Genomic DNA, 20,526 nt, shown 5'->3' with positions numbered 1-20,526 from the left:
TAAGGCTTTCATAATGAGAAGATTCATCAAGCTCTTTACCCGTCAGGGGAAGGAGAAAAAAAAAGGAGAAGAAAAAGGAGAAGATGGAGTCCGCTTGAGTTGCTTCAAACCAAGAACCTCAGCACACTGACACCTGTGCTCACTCCCTCTCCTCTCTCCTCACCCACACGCACCCTTACCCTACACCCTCTTCCAACCCACCGTCCCCACACACACACCCCACCTCCTGACACCTCCTCCCCCCTTTACCTTCTATTTTCCCATAATAAAAGATATCACCTTTGATATCTTAAAAATAATGCACCGCCTGGATTGTTTTCATTCTGTAAGTGGCTCTACAGCCAACATTGTATGCAGAGGATTTAAGACATCTGGACATACAGTACAATGTATCAAAATATCAAAGCTGTCTTGGATCTATAGTTGTTTTTATGTTTTTATCGTATCAATTGTTTGTGTGGTTTTGCAATTTAAATGCTGTTGTCAAACTGAGTAATGAAAGTGGAACTGCTGTGGTACATTTACCTCATCCTGATGTCCCATCTGACATTTTAGTCAAAAATAAGTTAATAATATAATGCAGCTCTAAAACATGTCTTAAGTTCTGATGGTGGCTCATGTTTTGCCAGTTCAAATATGAAGAAGGCTAGCAAAAAGAAAACAAACAAAAAGAATGTGAGACGAGAATTAAAAGTGTTGCACTCCAGCCAAAGCAGCTTTATTAGATCCACATTTAGTGTTGTATTGACGAGTCCAGACCAACAGCTGCTGCTGTCCGGTGGATGACAAGGAGATAATATTCCCTCTGATCAACTGTCTGGCACATCTGAATGGGCTTTCTCTGTGATAGTGAACAGCAATAGAAACTCATTGGTTAAAAAGTTAGAAATGTGTGTGTCTGTGTACTTGGTGCCCATTTGTATACTCACAGCACTTACTAATCTCATGTGTAAGTCGCTTTGGATAAAAGCGTCTGCCAAATGTGAAATTGTAATTGTAGCACTTGTAGAGAGTGTTGAGCCTGGCTTTGTCATTGCGGCTCATCTCCTTAGTGTTGCCAAAGGACACATTGGAGTTGGGGATGGGGATCATGGTGGGCTGGTTGTTCTTAGAGAAGGCATACCTGGAAGAAAGAGGACGGAAAGGTCAATGATGAAAGCAGAGCTGAACTGAATATTCATGCATTTACAGTGTATTCATGTGTGTGTAAATGCGAAGCGAATTGTTCTGACTTGTGGTACTGCATGACAGAGTTGTAATCGTAGGGAGTGCCCTGGTTCAGGGTGGCAATCTTCCTGAAGTTGTGCTCCATTCCTAAAAACACAGAGGAAGAACATGAATGTTCTGTCTGGTTTTAATACAAGACTGTGATTCTGGACAGAAGGGACTCCAACTGCAAGAGAGGGATGCAAATAAGCTGCAGTGTGTGACTTGTTTTTGTTACTGATGGTTAATGTCTCACAGTAGATTCTAATTACTGCTGTCAAGCAATGATCACCTTTCCCACATAGGATCGGTGTTGTGCTAAAATTTCTATCCCCCTAACAAAACAAAATAATTTCAGTTTTGTGGATTTTGTTCGTTGTTCCTATCGCTGCCTTTTCAAATGGTAAAACAACATTTTAAATACAGGATTACAAGGAATGAAAGTAACCTATTGAAAGTAAGCTACCTAGTTATGTCGTAATGAACCAAGATCTCATTACCTGAAACCACATTATTGAGTGAATTTCCCTTAAAATAATTTCTTTGTGCAGTGCCAAAACACCAACACACACAGATGACAAAACGAGGACACACCGCCTGGGAAAACAAATTTTTTAGGGGAAACAAATTGTGGCACAGCACCAGATCAATGGCAACAATTTGGCAGAAATTACAGTCCACTCTGCTGCAGCATATTTGTTTCCCTCTCTACGATGGAGTCCTAGAGTACAAACAGCAGTTACCGGACTGGACGTTCTGCAGCATGACCTTGATGTGGTTGTCCCTGTCGGAGCGGGTCTGTTCGTGGTTGAATCCCAGGGCGTGGAGCAGCTCATGCTGGACGGTACCGTGGTAAAGGCAGCCCCGGCGGGCCAGAGACACCACCTGCTTACCGCCGCGACGGCCGATGTAGGAGTAGCAGCTGGGGAGAATCATATTTTATACACAGAGGTAAGTTGGAGCAAGCTGCAGGCTCTTAATCCGATCTCTGTTCGCTAGCGGCAGTTTCCTACCCGTTCTTGGACTCGATGCTCAGCCAGTCCCGGTCGCTGCTGCGGCTGGGTCTGAACCGGATGCAGGAGAACGAAGAGAAGGACTCCAGTCCACGGGTGATGATGGCCTTCTCACGGGAGGCTGGCAGGACGACACCACACAACATTATCAGGACTAGTAGTAGTAAGAGCAAATTGTCTTTTAAAAGGGTAATAATTAAGAGCTTTGCTGCCCCACAACACAAAATGACCATAATATATCTGTGGGGTTGATAGGGTTCAGTACAATCAGTACCAGTGATTCAACGATTACTTGGCCAACTGCTGAGATTTCTAGCTTTCAAGACTCACTTTCTGGCAAGTATTCTGTATTGGAACAAAAACCCACCCACTGAGATTTGAAGACACTCCTAATTGCAATTTCTACTGGTCACCAATAGAGGTCGATAAAGGTCATTTACTTAAAGCCCCTTTAAAAAGAGGATGAAACACCTGTTTTTCAAGAATAAAACAGGTAGACCTAAGGTGTGTTTCAATGTGTTTTTAATTACTGATTGTATTGTTGTCTTTTGTCATGACTGTATAGTATCTGCTTCTTTTATTTTTACGTTTTCTCTTTTCTCAAGACAGACACAAAAGTCAGTGTCAGGTTCTGCTCATTATGTTGAAAAGATGACATAAACAGCATGTTAATATAACACAACCAGATATTGAACTGTTTATAATCCAGTTTCAAAATTCTACTTGTATCATTTTGTGAGATCAGGACATAAATGTCTTTCTAACATCAGTTCAAAACAGTTTCCAAAGCTGTATATGATTTTTTAACATGCTATAATATTACATTGTTAAAGTTTGTGCCTGTTTGGCTTGACGTTGAACTTAGCCAGCAGCAACAGCTGGAATGGGCTAGGCCTAGTAAAGCACCACATTCCCAAAGAAAGCCTCTGACTCACTGTGGGCCTACAGCTGACTCTTACAGAAGTGACTGGCGATGTGGTAGGGAATGTAGACCTTCCCATCAGTCCACTTCCCCCACATGCAGCCTCGGGAGGTGCAGGGATCAGCATTTTTCTCAGCCTCGTTGTCGACAGCAATGTCCCCTCCGATCAGGATGGGATCATTAAAGGCCGGGACTGAAACACATCATACACACATTAACCTCAAAGTTCAAACAGTGCTGCACTACTGCTAATAATAATAATAATAATAAGATGAAACGTTAAGGGGGGAATTGGGTCATTGCAGCAAAATAGTAACAGGAGAAATACATAAGAATGGGGGAAATGAGGAGTATTAAACATAATGCAGCTGACAATTACAACACAAGAAAGTATTATGTAGAAATACATGTATGAAAGTATGAAATATCTCAGTAACAGCATGTATGCAGGGTGTACAAATACTACTATGACTACTAATACTACTAGTAGTACTGCTACTACTACTGCAACTACTGCTACTACTGTTAAAACAAAATTACTACTACTAGTAACTACCAATAACAATAATAATAATGATGATAATAATAATAATAATAATAAAGATAATAATAATAATATAGATGTTCACTAGGTTGTATAGACATAAGAAGTTGTTGTGTGTGTGTATTTATTTGTGTCAGGTCTGGTGTGTATGAATCTCACCAAGATTACTGTTAGCTCTCTCCAGAAGGTCAGAGACAGAAAGCTCCCCTGAATCCTCCTCCTCCTCCACCATATTCTCTGCTCAACAGCATCAACAACAAGACAATTTCACTTTGCATATTATGTACAGTATATACTGTATATCAATAATGATGTTGTGCATCATGAGAATGGAGCAGATCAATAGAATGGATTATGTACCTGCCTGCAGATTCAACATGGGAGTAGGGAAGAAAAAATAAACACATATTAGAAATGTTTTTAACTACTACTTAAGTAGTAGTTAAAAGGTAAAGAGCCATATAATTCAGTTTTCATTTTTCAAAAGTGTTTTCAAGTGACATTTTCCAATTAAGACTTTCAGACTTTAAAAGAGAAGAGGTTAGGAAATACACTTTCAGGTAACATTTACACTTTACATACATGCATACAATGGACTAACAACACCAACTCCCCCAAATTATTGTAGCACTTATAAGATCTTTTGAAAGGTGGTGTAAAGACTTTGCACAGAGTTTGGCCATTCAGAATGTCATTGCCGCAAGTCCGACTTCAATAAGTCATGCAGTTCATGACTTATTGTTTATGTGCAACATGCCAAATGATAAAACATCACATTGTGCTGTCATATTATTGTTCCCATTAGATTATGATATAGTGGATCCAATAAAAGTCCTACCTCATCCTCTGCCCAGCAGCAGGCAGACAGCAACAGCAGAGCCAAAGCGGTGAACCTGAAAACAGACATGTTGACCATCCCAGTAGACCTGCAGGAGATAGACAAGAATCAGCCACAGCTTCACATCATATGAAGCCTACCTACACATACAGAGAGAGATGAAGACTGATAGACAACCACCAGACTAGGCCAGACATGACGGCTTACCACACAGAAATGCACGAGTAGGGAAAACTCAAAGCGCAACCTCAAAATTAAACTAATGTGCTTACCAAAAAAAAAAACTAATTTAGGCCTGGGGGAGGATGAGAAAAGACAGCCAGACAGCTAAATCTGTCCACACTGAGATAAAGCTCCTAACTCCTCTCTCACAAATTCATCATTGCTTTTAGCTGCATACATTTGCTGCTGAACTTACCCTGGATCCTCTGCGAAGACGGTGTCAGGACTGAAGCTCAGAGGTTTTATACTATGCCGATCCAAGTCGGTGAGCCCAAATATGGATTATCTGAGTGCTCAGGAAACTAAAGAATCATTTGGAAAGTCCTCCATACCCATGAAGGTGGGAAGTGAACATATGTTCTGCCATTTGGCGCCATACTGTATAGAACACACACAATATTGATGATACTTCTAATATAAAAAAAATAGATTTGGCAACTTCCAATGTTATGTCTGGCTCATGTTTCCCTCCATCATTTATTTCCATGGTGTATGATTATTTCCATTGTTTATTCTGTTGTGCATTCAGTCTTCAGTAAAGATATTAATTAATTTCATTTTTACTGACACACACCATTCGTTTTATTTAGATTTGATGAATGTAACCATATAATGTATGTGATTGTTTCAGCTTCTATCATTCATCAATGTGATAACAGAGGTGATCTTAGAGTATGACACATACCTTTACATGCTTCAAAAGTGACCAAAAAGGTTGTTTTTTTTTACATGTGTGTGGGAGTGGACATATGTGCTGAGTATGGCATTCAGAGCAAAGTTAACATAGGCTTGTCAACTATATGCTACAGTGTAAGCTTTTGATAATCTGTGTCTGTTTATCTAGCACCATAACTGCACTGTGTACATGAAGGCCACCTGAGTCAGTGGGAATAACAGGGAACATTTAAGACTCTTGTGTAGGTTTGGATAACCTGGTACAAAATTTCATCAGTTTTCTCTTGCCCTGGGATCAAGGCTCATAAATATCTAAGTCACTTATGGGGATACAAAAGAAACAGGTTTTCAACTCATTCTGGGTCCTGACTCATAAATACAGAAACACTGATCTGGCCTAAAACCTAAAACCACCAGGTGGAGCTTTAAGTATAAAGGTTGCCCATATCTAAGAGACCCAGAGCAATCAAATAATGCTAAAATTGACAAGAAAAGATCAAGAGAAATGATGACAAGCAGAATTGAAGTTAGAATAATAGGCGGTCTTGAGGCAGGGGTTAAGATATGTGAAAATAATTTTTTTAATAGAGATATTTCATCAAGTCTTAAAGCAATCATTCACAGAAGCGTATAACTGCAATACTGCAACAACTTACACTTTTCGTATCTAATTATGGCAGCAAAAAATCTATATAATCTGATATATTTTTCCTAATTTAGCCTACAGCAAAATTTGAATTGCATTACAGCTTAAGCATATGATGCGCTCTAATTTCTTGAGTTTTGATTGTTGGTAAAAAGCTGCACAAATCTGTGGACTGCCTCATTTCTTCTTGATTATTCAGTTGGATCGTCCTGTTGGAAAGAGAGGAAAATGCCATTCATACATAAGTATGAAACACGCAAACACTCACACAGGCATGCACACATGTAGAAGTGGTAAGCCTTTGAATTACAGCTATCTCATTTCAGAAACTACAGTGCAATTTCACTATAAGAAAATATTTGATCTCTGATCAAATATGTGTCAATAAACAAAAACTACTGGTAATGTTAAGATATGGAAACTTGGCAGAAGCTTCCTCTCCATTTGTGATGGTTTATTTGCTTCAAGAAGTAACCAAAAATGCAACACTCTGTCCAGGAAATGTTCAGCTAGGTTCAGTTTAATGCTATTCTTTACCTCTGTGTAATTTACTCTGTCAGAACAGAAATAGGAAGCTTTAAAAGGTGTTGGTGTCTGTGGTGTACATAGAAAAATAGATAACACACTCAAAACTACAAATCCAGCCCTTACACTTGTTTGCACATCATCATTAAATGGCTTCTTCACTTAGGTCCAGGTCAGTCACAGGGGCAGTTGTATCTGACAAGATGAATTAAACCAGAAAGCCAAAATCATGAATGCTGTTTGCTTTCTTTACAGTATTGTTGCAAACTTTTTTTTCCTTCTAGGTCTATGTGTACTAGTCTTTATATTGTAGGTAGCCTATTGTTGGTGCTGTACCTAGGTAAGCTCGCTAGCTAGGAAGGTAGGTAGGTAGCTAGCTAGCTAGGTAGGTTGGTGGACAGGTAGAAAAGTAGGTTGGTAGGTAGGAAGATAGACTGTAGGTGAGTAAATTGGTAGGTAGATAATTAGGAAAGTCGGGAAAAGGTAAGTAGATACAGTAGGTGTCTAGCTAGGAATGATAGCTACGTACTGCAGCCATAGAGGCGGTTAACCCTGACGATGTCAGTAGCACTCATCTCTTCGGCCCTGCCGATGACTACATTCTCGTCGGGGATTGGCACGATGGTCGGCTGCCTGTTCCTAGAGAAGGCAAACCTGCAGCACAAACACAGTCAATACACAGGGCTGATACTATTGGTTAAACTGTGCAGCTGACACCAGTATTACTGTGCGTCCACACTAGTGACATGAACAACAATGAATGAACAGGTTCATTCAATTCCTATAAAGCTGAGCCAATCAGAATTACAACATTTCTTTGGTTCCCTACTAATATGATTTTGTTTCATGAACAATAGTTCTGCCTGATGGACAAAAAAGTATAAAAAAAACAAAGTTTTAAACAAGAAGTTGATTCCAGCCATTCAAAGTTTCCCAGTTCTCTACAACTTTTATTTGAAAGACTATAGGAATAAATATTTCAAAATCGATGCTGGAGAACAGTTGCATCCATTGTTGGGGTCGATGGTAAGGTCTGAGGTAATTTTGAGTTTTTAATGCTACGTAGCAAGTTATGTTAATTCATCAAAACAACGTAACATTATGGTGTTATCTTTTTTCTTTTTACTGTTGTCGCAAGCATTTTGCATTTTTTTTTTTACATCCCATAATACATAATTAAGATAATTATAGATGGAACTTGAATGAATGAATTGAGATGCTACCTTCCATAGTGCATGACAGAGCCGTAGTCATAGGGAGTGCCAAGGTTCCTGGTTGCGATCTTATCGAAATTGTGCTCTTGGCCTGCAGGAGAATCACATAGCTCTATCACATTTTGTTGCTGTTTAATTAGTTTGGGAGTCAAAATAGCTGAAGAGATGAGTGAGTGAAAGTGTCACATAGTTATGTGATATCTACAGTAAAGTGGCTACATGCCACATGCACATGTTTCTTGCACATTGTCACTATTTCTGTACACATGGTTCCTCCATCTGGAGTTTTTGAGGTTTTTTTTTTAAAGGTGAGTAACTAGCAATACACATATCCAAAGCTGTACATTTTGTTGAATAGGTATGCTGAACATGCTGAATAGTTTTTTTTACAATGCCCATTTGTATGCCTAAAAACTCTCTATACATATGTGTCTTCTGTAGATTCACATATTTGATTTCTTCATATACTCATAATCTCTCTCAATTGTATATATTGCATACATCTAAATGTTTTTGCAGTTTTCCCTTTTTTCATACTGCATACATTTCATTCATAGTATATTTCAAATCGTACATATTTTCATTTTTCTCTTTATCTCACTATGTTCAACTGCTGTTATGTTGCACACCCTCAAAATGCTGTAGTTCTTTTTTTCATACTTTTCATTTATACATTTTCAGTTATGTTCTTAAAATGTTGGAATTGTCAGCTGCATTATGTTTAATACCCCCCATTGCATCACTATAGACTGTGTTTGTAGTGTGACCCACCAGGGGTGACGTTCTCCAGCAGGATGCGAACATGCTCGTCTCTGTCGGACCGGGTCTGTTCATGGTTGAAGCCCAGGGCGTGGAGAAGCTCATGCTGGATGACGTTGTGGTAAACACACCCCTCACGATTCAGAGACAGTGTCTGTCCGCGGCCAACACGCCCAACATACGAGTAACACCTGAGGTAGATGGAGCGGTAAAAATAATAATAATTTACTTTATATGTATAGCATTTATCTAAAAGCAGAGTTTGTTTCTGCTTCACATAAAAACATGAAAGAATAAAACGAGCAGAACCAAGAAGAAGAAGAGCAGAGAGGAAATAAAAAGGATAGGGATGGATTCAGATAAATTATTACGTAAAAGCCTGTATAGAAATGAGTCTTAAAGCTGCACTAAGTACATTTGTATGTAAAAATCCATCCATCTTATCCCCACTAATTGAGATATCATAGATTTGTCCTATTTGCCTAATTTAAATTCCACTGTGATATGGACACTGTTTGGAAATCTTCTCCATACAGAAGGTGATGAATTGAAACTTGAGGGCAAAATGCAAAACTTCCTAAACAGCAGCAAGTGAAAGCTGGACCTCTTCAACACCTCCACCCCACCACACACTAAGAAATTTAGTTTGCCGATGCCACCTTACAGGATTTCTGGGTAGTGAAGTCCTCAAAATTCAAATAGTTACATCTAGCTGTCACTTGAGGCCGCCAAAGAGCAAAGTTGATAGGTGCAACTTTAAGAAGAGATTTTAAAAGATGATACTGATTTATCTAGCCTGTGTTCCTCAGGCAGTTTGTTCCACAATAGGAGCCCTGATGGTAAAATCACCTTTAGTTTTGAGTCTAGACTTAGGAACCATTAGAAGTGCCTTGCCCATGCATCAGAGTCTGTGCTCAGCTTCATAGTTGGGTAAAAGGTCAGCAACATAGCTAGGGCCCAGGAGATTTGATGCTGTTGATTTTATGTGCTTTGATAATTTGTAAAGTGCTTTGTAACTGTGTTTTGAAAAGTGCTACACAAATAATGATTATTATTATCATTGTATGTGCATATTTGCAAGCATGCATGTACATTGTGAGTAGGGGAGAGCAGGGTAAGTTGTCACGTGGGTAAGTTGTCTCAGCGGCTTTATTTCTGAAACTAAATATTTTAGAGCCAAAAGTCCATTTAAAAAAAATATTTACTTTCTTAATAAGAGGTTACCTATGTTGAATACAATAGTCAACAGTCAAAACACTCAACTGAAACACTCAGTCAAGCAATTTGTATACCTGAAAGTAAATAATGAAAATCTTATAATCTTAAAAAAATATTTTTCTTATAAAGGAATCAAAATAATGATACAATGTGACACATAAAAGCAAGGGTCAGCTATAACCTGATCATCAGCTTGAATGGTTTAGTGAAGCTCTGTCCTCAGGGATGGGGCTTTTGTCAGGAATGCCTGGGTGGGGTATGTTGTCACATTGATTTCGGGGCATACTATTGTCATAACTATCCAAATCCTTTTTATGATTAGAAATATCTTTACATTCATTCTTTTCTGAATAAATATGATTTTGGTACAGCCACAAACTTTTGGCTGGTGTAGCAAGTGATCTCACTGCTGGTCAAGCCTCACATACAGTCACAGAGGTAGGCTGCATAGGCAGATTACTATTATTACTGTTATTACTATACTACTATTACTATACTACTATTACTGTAATTGTTTTCTTTAAGTGACTGAGAACCATTTTACATAATAAAACATAAAATAAAATGTGTATATACGGAGGGGTTATTTTACCTGGTGTGCGATGGGTGATGATTTCTGAGATAAAGTACTGTATGTTGTTTTCAATACAAGAGTATGTTTTTCATGTTATTATAGTATATACTTACTATATACTTAAGAGGAATTGTGTGCACAAACACAGCACACTTGTCTATGTGACAACATGCCCCGTCATGTGTGACAACATGCCCTGACATGGGGTAAGTTGTCACAAGTTGTCAAGTGGTGCTTCATCAGCAATAACTTTTTCTTCCAGTAAATTATTCAAAATGTAAAAATGCCATTTTTCAGGGAAGACCTTAATCTAGCTAGAAAAATATATATTGTATCTCAGTAGTAAGGCACTACTGACTAATGAGTAAAAAGTGTGACAACATGCCCTGCTCTCCCCTACATGCATGCACGTGTATGTGTGTTGTGTGGTTCATACCCTGAGTCAGACAGGATATCCACAAAGTCTCTCTGTCTGTTCACGGGGGTGAAGCGGATGCAGGTCGACTCAGCAAAAGATTGCAGGCCTCGGATGATGGTGGCTCTCTCCCTTTGGGCTTGACAGCAGAAACATAATTTATTACCCATTCAATGGATGACATCTCCCTAATCTGGGAGGACAGCAGTTACAATCCCATTGCAAAACATTGCAAAAGTGAGGAAAATACAATCAAATAAATTCAATAAAAAACTTAAAAAAAAAAAATTAAATAAGAATTAAAAAAACAACTTGGAAATATGAAATAAATAATAATAATAATAAAAAATCATTAATAGATAAAAATAAAATAATTAGGGTCAGTATAAAATATACAAGGAAGTTGATGAATTATATTCACCAATACACATTGGCCAAACCAAACCTATAATCAAATTCCGGCCATTGACGACAAGATGACTGGTGAGACTTACAGTACTGGTTAGAGATGCGGTAGGGGACGTAGACGTTGCCATCAGAGGCTCTGGGCCACAGGCAGCCTCTAGCTGTGCAGGGATCAGCATTCTGCAGGCCTGTTTTCACCGCTATGTCTCCATACATCACCACTGGATCACCTAAGTCCTGTCCTGCAACATGACAAGAGGATGTTTGAGAAAATCACATTGTTTTGTTGTATTACATTTCATTTTAGTTAATGGCAGTTTAGAATCTGGGCATAGTACCAGCTTTCCCATTTTACATAATATTATACATTACATGTCTTACATGTGTCTTATCTTATGGGATCTATAATGGCTGGAGGCCAACATACCAACATTAGCGTTGGCCCTCTCAATCAGCGTTGAGACGCTGAAATCATCATCATCAACGGTGTTGCCTGTGAAATAGAAATAATTTGTCCATGTTATCTGGTATAAAATCATATGCTGACTGTAATACATGAAAAATAGGCACAGCTTACCATAGTCTTCATCACTCTTCTCAAATGAAGCCTGCAATAAGATATGGAACCAGGAAATCAGATTACATATAATTGAATGATATTGACATACAGTTAAGTTAAATAAGGGGAAAAACAACTTCTGTATGAGTTAAAATAGGACCCTAGGAGATTAGTGCCAGCAGAGATTACATTTGAATTGCATACATTTGAGTTTGTCATGGTCACTGTTGGATGTAGTGGAAATACTGCATATAAATGGCCAGACTGCATATGCCCCTTTTAGCTTATAACTCCTCAGATGATCAGTGTTAGTGATGCTCCGTTTAAAAACTACTATCAGGAACTTGTCTTAAAATTTGCGCCAAAAGACCGGAATCCATATCAGAGAGTGTGTCCGGACTTGGCCACAGCAGTAGTAGTAGTAGTACGCTCTTGAATGTTGTTGGATTGGATCTTTGCTCATTTGCTTTACCCAGATGTGTTTCTCAGAGAGCACAATCTGAACTCAGAAAACTGAATTTGAAATTACAGTTTAAGTTCAATTCAATAATGCATTAAATAATGCATTTAATTGCATTAAAACTTGAAATGTGCCTTACCGATTTCTACAAATTCATTTTTTAATTTAACAGTTCAGAATGAGCATGACAAATTCAAATTGTATGCGATTCGAATACAATCTCTGCTGGCACTAATGTCTTCCCATATTTATCACTTGGTGTGTTGAGGCTCACCTGGATGATAAAGCTCTGGACAGAGCAGAAGACAACGATGAGCACAGCAAGCTGCAGGAACGAGCACATGGCTGGACAGCAACAGACCAAGAAGATACCTGCGGAAACGATAGAACTGAAGGTTATATAGACTGGAAGGCCAACTGCTTTTCATCCAAATATGGCATACTGTTCAAGACTGAGAGATGTTGACAAATTCAACTGCAAGTGGCCGTTATTGCTCAAATGAGACTGTGGTTTGTGCAAGGTTAAAAAAGAGTAAGTCATTCATTGGTCAGGACCAACAAGATGACAAGATGAGACTTGGAAGATGAATAATAACTTCCAAGTCTCCACGTAAATTGGGCTATTTTCTATTTTGCAGCACAATCTTTTCCTAGGAAAAGTCTTGTATCCCAGATGAGTTCTCACTGTGCTTATCTAACTTGTCGCTAAGTACATGGTAAGGGAGCTTCAGTTAACAGATAAGAGCCCAATTAGTCTCTCAGTAAAGATAAGTTTCCACTGTAAACATGTCTTTAAGTTCAGTATTCAACAGGCACACGGCTTGAAAGTTCTCCCAACTTAACACCTCCACAGATACTGGAAGTGCTTGTACTTGACATTGACAAAAATGATATATTGTTCACAATGATTTATCAGTTTTATCAAGATTTTGTTTGTAAATTTTGTACCAGTCTGATCACTCCAAGTACTAGAGTTTGGAGCACAGACCAAGCCTTATTATGAGGTTGTGCCATTTTATTAAGTGTCCATTTTAACCTACCTGCACCAGTTTTCCCCATCTTTTATGTTATGTTATGTAATGTTATGTAATGTTATTTCAAAAGGCAAGGCAAGGCAAGGCAAGTTTATTTATATAGCACATTTCATACACAACGGCAATTCAAAGTGCTTTACATAAATAAAATAAAAATTAAGACATAGATAAAAAGACAGTGCAAGAAGATTAGAAAAGTGAAAAGTGCATTAAAATTACATTTAAAAGAAAATATATAAGATAAAAATAAATAAATATTAGGCTACAGTGCAGATGAGTGTTGCCCTAAATTTCTTAAAAAGCCCTGGCGAACAGAAAAGTTTTAAGCCCTGATTTAAAAGATTCTAAAGTGGAGGCAGACCTCAGATTTTCTGGAAGTTTGTTCCAGGCATGAGGAGCATAAAAACTAAAAGCTGCTTCTCCATGCTTTGTTCTGATCCTGGGAACAGTAAGCAGACCAGTACCTGAAGACCTCAGGGGTCTGGCGGGATCATAACATTGAAGGAGATCAGAAATGTATTTTGGTCCTAAACCATAAAGTGCTTTATAAACATGCAACAGAATTTTAAACCCAATTCTTTGGCACACAGGAAGCCAATGCAGTGATCTCAGCACTGGAGTGATGTGGTCCATGTTCTTAGTCCTGGTTAGAACCCTGGCAGCAGCATTCTGGATGAGCTGCAGTTGTCTAATAGCTTTTTTAGAGAGACCTGTAAAGACACTGTTACAGTAGTCAAGCCTACGAAAAATAAATACATGAACACATACATTAGGTTTTTCAAGGTCCTGCTTGGACATGAATTCTTGCGATATCTTTAAGGTGATAGTAGGCAGATTTTGTAACTGTCTTGATGTGGCTGTTGAAGTTTAGGTCAGAGTCCATAACTACACCAAGATTTCTGACTTGGTTTTTAATCTTCACTGAGAGGGATTCAAGGTGAGCAGTGACTTTAAATCTCTCCTCTTTGGCACCAAAAACAGTTATTTCAGTTGTATCTTCATTTAGTTCCAGAAAATTGTGGTACATCCAGTCATTGATTTGTTCAATGCACTTATTTAGTGAGCCTACTGGACCATAGTCATCTGTTGATAAAGCTATGTAGATCTGAGTGTCGTCTGCGTAATTATGATAGGAAATACTGTTGTTTTGCATAATTTGAGCTAGTGGCAGCATGTAGAGATTGAACAGAAGAGGCCCAAGGATCGACCCCTGGGGAACTCCACATGCCATTTTTGTTCGTTCAGATACGCAGTTACCAATAGATACAAAGTAGTCTCTGTCTTGTAAGTAAGATTTAAACCAGTTTAGGACTGTGCCAGACAACCCTACCCATTTTCCAGTCTGCCTACCAGTATGTCATGGTCTACTGTATCAAACGCAGCACTAAGGTCCAATAAAACTAGAACTAAGATTTTTCCGCAGTCCGTATTAAAACGAATGTCATTTAAAACCTTTACTAGAGCAGTCTCAGTGCTGTGGTGGGACCGAAATCTCGATTGGAAAATATCAAGAGTATTGTTGGAGGTTAGGAAACTGTTAAGTTGTAGAACACAACCTTTTCAATTATTTTACTTAAAAACGGTAGATTCGATATGGGCCTGTAATTACTAATTGAGGCATCAAGATTATTCTTTTTCAGAAGAGGCTTAATAACTACAGTTTTCAAGGCCTTAGGGAAATCACCTGATAAAAGGGAACTGTTGACTATATGCAGTAAATCTGATGCAATACAATCAAAAACATTCTTAAAAAGGTTTGTCGGTAGACTATCAAGGCAGCAGGTAGAAGACTTTAGATGTAACACAACTTCTTCTAGTGTTTTGTAATCAACTGGATTAAACTGTGACACGTTAGCTAGATTTGTTTTGTGTAAATACAAAGGTGAGACAGAAATTTTACTTGAAAAGGAGGTGCTGACTTCTTGTCTAATCTTTCTGAATCTTTTCAGTAAAAAAGGAGGCAAGTGTGGAGTGGAGAGCAGAAAAAAGCGATTGTCTAGCTGAGTTGTTATTGATCTGTTCTGCCCTGCAAAGCCAAGCAGCAGTGAAAGTGAGAAAAATTATTATATTTGCCTTGGTAGTCAACAACAGTTCCAATCCCCTGCAGAACTGAGCAACACAGAGCAACCATTGCTACAGCAGCACAGATGATTACATTAATAGCAGTTACATGTTCATTCATGTTGCATTAAGCTTTGCCAGAACTAAGCTAATGTCAATAATTATGCAAGCACCCTGGGTGGTTAAAAAGTGAAGTGCAGATATGCAAGACCTTGTTGTGGTCAAGTCAGTTCTCCAATTGTGGAAAAGTTGCAGAATGTTCACATGTGGTTTAGTCAAGTCAGTTCTCCATTTGTGGGAAAAGTTGCAGAACGTTCACATGTGGTTTAGACAGTCTTGCAAAAACAGGCAAAATGACTAAGGGAATAGTTCACCCAAAAATGAAAATTCAGTCATTATCTACTCACCCCTATGCCAGTAGAAAATCAGGTAAAGCCCAGAAACAACTGTTCCTGCAATGTGCTCTCTAACTGATAATTTCTCTCAGATGTCGGGCTATAAAATAGGGCCAAATCGGAAGCAATGCCTTTATCAAATAAGGTACCCTACTTCAATTAGGGTAGATTGGCCATTTAAATGGGGTTCTTCAGATATGGTATATCTAGGCATTAAGATCACGGCAGGTACTAAAAAAAAGAAATGATGCAGATTAACCTTCAACCTATTATTCACAATATCCAGGGCCTTTTACAAAATTTGAGCAAATTAACAATATCCCTATTCGGTAGAATTAATTTAGTAAAAATGATTATAGCCCCTAAAATGAACTATATGCTGCCACGTACCTTTCCACCATCACTCTTAAGAGTACAATGAATGTGTGGAATCATTTGTCTGGCAGGGGAAGAACCCCCTCTTTAATCGTACAAAGCTCTACGCGGCTAAGGATCATGGGGGACTTTCTCTTCCCAGAAGGGATTGGTATCATTGGTCCTTCTCACTCTCAGTTATCAAAAAATAATGTGCCACCCGACAAAGCCCCTGCTTGGGTTAGAATCGGAGAGGGGCTACTCAACACCTTCCCAATACAGGCCTTTCTAACCCCACCAAAATCCAGTTCTGGAATTTAAGGCAAAGTTGGAAAATGGCCCATCAATATAACAAGTACAGATCCTGTACAGGCTCACAGCGCATGTGTTGAATTCCACTAGCTGCGGCCTCACTGATCTGTCGGAAAACGGACAGAATTATTGATGGATGCATTTCTGTCCATTGGGCTGTCTTGGAATGTCAGTGTGGCAGGGTGGAGGTAGAAGCAAACTAACCCGACAACGCCACCTAGGGAATTTCACCCCAGGAATTATATTGAGGAACCTGGACTAAAACCTCGGCTACACAAGTTTGTTAACTGAAGGAAGACAGAAACGTGATTCCAAAAGAAATGCAAATTTATTGAATAATTGGCTGGAAGTGTCTGTGGAGAGATTTGGTTAGAAATGCAAAGAAAATTAATCACATTTCTATGAAGATGTAACAAAAGATTTATTACAATAACTTAGTATGTTGACAATGTCATTCTTTTAATAAAACAATTTAAAAAAGACAAAAAAAAAGAGAAAGTGGGCTGAGGCCAGCAATGGGGAGGCAGATTAACTAAAGGTGTGTTCCAGGAGTGCAATAACTTACCCACCACTCATGTACTCACTGCAAACAGGTGTACAGTATGTCCCAGTGCTCTTACCACTACAAACGGTGAAGGGAACCACACTAGAGTGCCTAGCCTCCACAACAAGGCAGCACTCAGCTGCAATGTATTTTTGGCTGGACCGCAACAGCGGGGCCAGCCCTACAAATGCGAATATCTGTCAGTGACTGACTGACTGACTGACTGACTGAGTGATCAAGTTACACCATTGGTCGGCCATGGCACGTGGCACATCATAGTATCACAGAGCCAGAAATTTAAGTTTCGTTTTCTCCGCCGTCTAGTTTCTCCGCTGAGATCAGGAGCCCGTTTCTCCCACACAGTAAGCAGGCTGACCAATATCATGCATGTCAGCTGAAGCTAAAGTAGAATCTATACAATTATATCATATCACCGTTTATGTCGATGCATATGCGCGAGCTCAGTCCACCTGAAGCCCCTCTGTTCTGAGAGAGACACAAACAAGCATGGAGGTTTCATCACGCCGAGGGCTTATTGCCGACCTTCCCGAAGTTTCCCGGGGCCACGGTTCCGGCCAGTGCCGCTAGCTGGGCGCCGATTTGTTCCCGATGATCCGGCCGAGATTTCGGCCGGGGTCCCGACGATGCGCCCCCCGTGTCCGGCGAACAGCGTTTTCAGCACCGACGGGTAACAGAGCGCCTGGCGCTTGGATCGACAGGATCAATGCGGGCCGTGGGTGGAGAGGACAGCAGTTGAGAGAGAGACGGGACGCGCTGGAACGATCAGTATGGATGTATGGACTATTATTCTGTATAAACAGTCTACAGCCAGGGGTTAAAGTGGGCCGAACGATCCGGAACAGCGTTCCGGCACCTTCGATTAATAAGTAAATAAATCTGATTGGCAGTTTCATACATAATAATGACAAGCGAGTTCACAGGGCTGCCAACTCTCACGCATTGACCTTTTTCACACGCTCTCTCGCCACAAGTCTATTTTCTCACGCAATGAAAAACAAATTCATAACTGATAACGTCGCGATGTGAAAAAAGGAAACTGACAGCAGGACAGACGAGACAGAGCAGCACAGCGCAGCAGAGAGTTATTCAGACTATCTGAATAGCGAGAAATATACACAAATTATTATATTATATTATTATATATATTATATTATTATTATATAATTATTATATTGTAATTTATTCCCATGCATGCTGCTCAGAGTAATCTCAGTCAGCGGCTCTTCTGCGTCTCTCCCTCTCCTCTCGCGCCGTGTGCACCAGGCAGGAGTGAGAGTGAGTTGCTATGGTTACGGGGACACTCTGTGTCTGTCGCTCTGAAACTTTCTCATGATTCCCAATAATAGGTTTTTTAGGTTAGTATGCCTATGCAAGATCATGAATGTAAGCACCTCAATGCTGAAATCTAGTAATATAACATAATCTTTACATTTTTGGTTAACATTATTCAGGGTTGCTGTTTCTTGACTTAATCCAAGAGGTTAGGTGGTGTAGAAATGCAGGAAATTTGTTTTAAATTACTATTTTTTTCTGACCCCCCCACCAATTATGTATCTACCCCCCGTAGAAATGCAGGAAATTTGTTTTAAATTACTATTTTTTTCTGAACTTTTTTCTGTCTTTACAATAAACACGTTCTCCGGTGTATCTCCCGCGACGCAACGTGCAACTCTCACTCCTATCGCTGCCGAAATCCGCGCACTGGACCAAGCAACCACCGCAGAATCCTCTTCAATCCCGAACAGTAACTCTGTTCCAAACCCGTTCAGTGCTCAGTCAGCTTCCTCCAAAAACCCCGGAGTCATCGCCGCTCCTATGGATAACATCACCACCGCGACTTCAGCTGCCCGCCAGCACCGCCACCGGGACTCGACTGAAAACTGAATAATGGTTTCCATGGCACGAAAACTAGTAAACCCACAGATAGGGGTAAATTAATATAGTCCATATCAAAAAGTCTGTCTAAGAATAAACTTTGCTCTTCCACAGAACAACGAATTATGTCTTCTCTTGAAACAAAGCCTCTCTTGCTTGTCTATGACCATTTCCAAAACACTAATCCACCGTTGTTCCACCAGCAAATTATCCACAGCAGCTAATACTTTGTCACTTAAACTTGTCCGTAAAAACAACAAACAGTCCACACAACCTCAGCATAGCTTCCTGTTTCGATGACTCTATTTGAAGGCAATTATTAATTTCACCTCGGCACTCAGAAAACAGAGCTTTCTACTCATTCCGCCATTTTCCTCGTCTTCTCTCTTTCTTCAACCTTTTAAAATTCACTTGAACACATTTTATCACTCACATTCAGTTGAAAATAGTAAAGATTGTCTAGTTTCTTCTTTCTCTACATTTTCCAACACAACCTGTCAGCTCCGCGGCTCAGATTAAACTGTCTGTGCTTGTCATTTGATTGTGCGTTTGTTTAATGTCGCCCGGCTTCCCGGTTGAGTGGAGTTTTCTGTTTTTAAGCACTGTGATTGGCCCGAAAGTCCAAACACTGCCCAGCCGGAAAACTAGAGGCCATCTCACGAAGCGACATCTCACAAAGTGTTACTTGACTGACTGACTGACTGACTGACTGACTGCCTGAATTTGGCTTGTGATTCCCTTGGCTGCGCCTTGGGAAAAAGTAACCCTTGGCTTACAGCGAAGGCTTCTATTTGGCATAATAAAAAAACTCAGAATAGCTAATAACTCCTTCTGCTGGCTCCAATGGATTAATGCAGGGATTTTGTACTTAGAGGATCTTTATGAGGATGGTCACATGGTCTCCTTCAATTATTTGAAGCGAAACTACAATCTGTTACAAACAGACTTTTGGAAATACTTACAGCTTAGACACTGCCTTGTTTCAATGATTAAGACCGAACCTAACCCATCAACACGTATCCAAGACCTGTTAGTAACTGTCTCTCATAGAAAAGGCAGCACATCAATATTCTATGACTATATTAGAGGTGTTAATGCACCTAATCTAGGTGGATTTAAAACTATGTGGGAGAAGGATGTAGGGAGAGAGGTTAAAGAGGAATTATAAAATGAGGCTGTGTCTTGCTGGCATACCTCAGCCCAAGAAGCTCAATCACAACTCATCAACTATAAGATTCTTAATTAATGCTATTGGACCCCAAGCAAAATGGCTAGGCTCAAATTAAGAGATAATGACATCTGTTGGCGCTGTACTAATGAAGTGGGCACAATGATACATATGTTATATGATTGCGAGAGGGTAAAGGAATTCTGGGAGAAAATAATGTCCTTTGTAAATAAGGTATTTAACCTGTCATTAATTAAAGACTAGAGAATGTAGAAGAATGACTGTTTTGATCATAGTTTCACTGATCTCTCTACCTACAATACAGGTAGTCATGGAATTCTGGACAAAATCATGTCGAACAATAAAAATATTCTCAGATTTGGGTCAGAGAGACAAAATCTCATCAAATGGGATCCGTGGTTCTAATGTGGACTAAACTAGGGTCCTTGAGAGAAGGAAGATGGTCCTTGGTATGAAAAAGGCTGAGAATCACTGCACTAGATGGCGGTAATGAGCTAATGAGATATGGATGCCAACAGCCGTGGTTCAGACGCTAGAAGAGATAGA

At 39.5% G+C, this 20,526-nt stretch overlaps 2 protein-coding genes across 3 annotated transcripts; both read right to left on the bottom strand.

Annotated features, from left to right (window-relative positions):
- Positions 1 to 809: 809 nt before the first annotated feature.
- LOC139654453 (hatching enzyme 1.2-like) lies at positions 810 to 4,592 on the bottom strand. The gene is made up of 9 exons (XM_071531558.1): positions 4,524 to 4,592; positions 4,203 to 4,209; positions 3,845 to 3,925; positions 3,179 to 3,334; positions 2,220 to 2,340; positions 1,950 to 2,128; positions 1,233 to 1,314; positions 939 to 1,123; positions 810 to 841 (listed from the first exon to the last, which is right to left on the bottom strand). The coding sequence occupies exons 1-9, from the start codon at positions 4,590 to 4,592 to the stop codon at positions 810 to 812; spliced, it is 912 nt and encodes a 303-aa protein (XP_071387659.1).
- A 1,402-nt stretch (positions 4,593 to 5,994) lies between these two features.
- LOC139656035 (low choriolytic enzyme-like) lies at positions 5,995 to 12,587 on the bottom strand. Of its 2 annotated transcripts, XM_071533552.1 has the most exons (10): positions 12,470 to 12,583; positions 11,754 to 11,784; positions 11,604 to 11,669; positions 11,266 to 11,418; positions 10,793 to 10,910; positions 8,577 to 8,755; positions 7,815 to 7,896; positions 7,121 to 7,245; positions 6,718 to 6,786; positions 5,996 to 6,275 (listed from the first exon to the last, which is right to left on the bottom strand). In XM_071533552.1, the coding sequence occupies exons 1-9, from the start codon at positions 12,536 to 12,538 to the stop codon at positions 6,737 to 6,739; spliced, it is 873 nt and encodes a 290-aa protein (XP_071389653.1). In that variant the 5' UTR covers positions 12,539 to 12,583; the 3' UTR covers positions 5,996 to 6,275; positions 6,718 to 6,736. The 2 variants fall into 2 exon arrangements, with proteins under 2 accessions (XP_071389732.1, XP_071389653.1); XM_071533631.1 differs by lacking the exon at positions 6,718 to 6,786 and having other exon boundaries at positions 5,995 to 6,275; positions 12,470 to 12,587.
- Positions 12,588 to 20,526: the final 7,939 nt, after the last annotated feature.

Source organism: Centroberyx affinis, unplaced genomic scaffold, assembly GCF_046629955.1.
Source record: "Centroberyx affinis isolate AG114_WGS23_722 - 3 ecotype Tasmania unplaced genomic scaffold, CSIRO-AGI_Caff_v1 ptg000010l_1, whole genome shotgun sequence".
Lineage (NCBI taxonomy): Eukaryota > Metazoa > Chordata > Actinopteri > Beryciformes > Berycidae > Centroberyx > Centroberyx affinis.
This window is presented reverse-complemented; position numbering and strand designations above follow the sequence as displayed.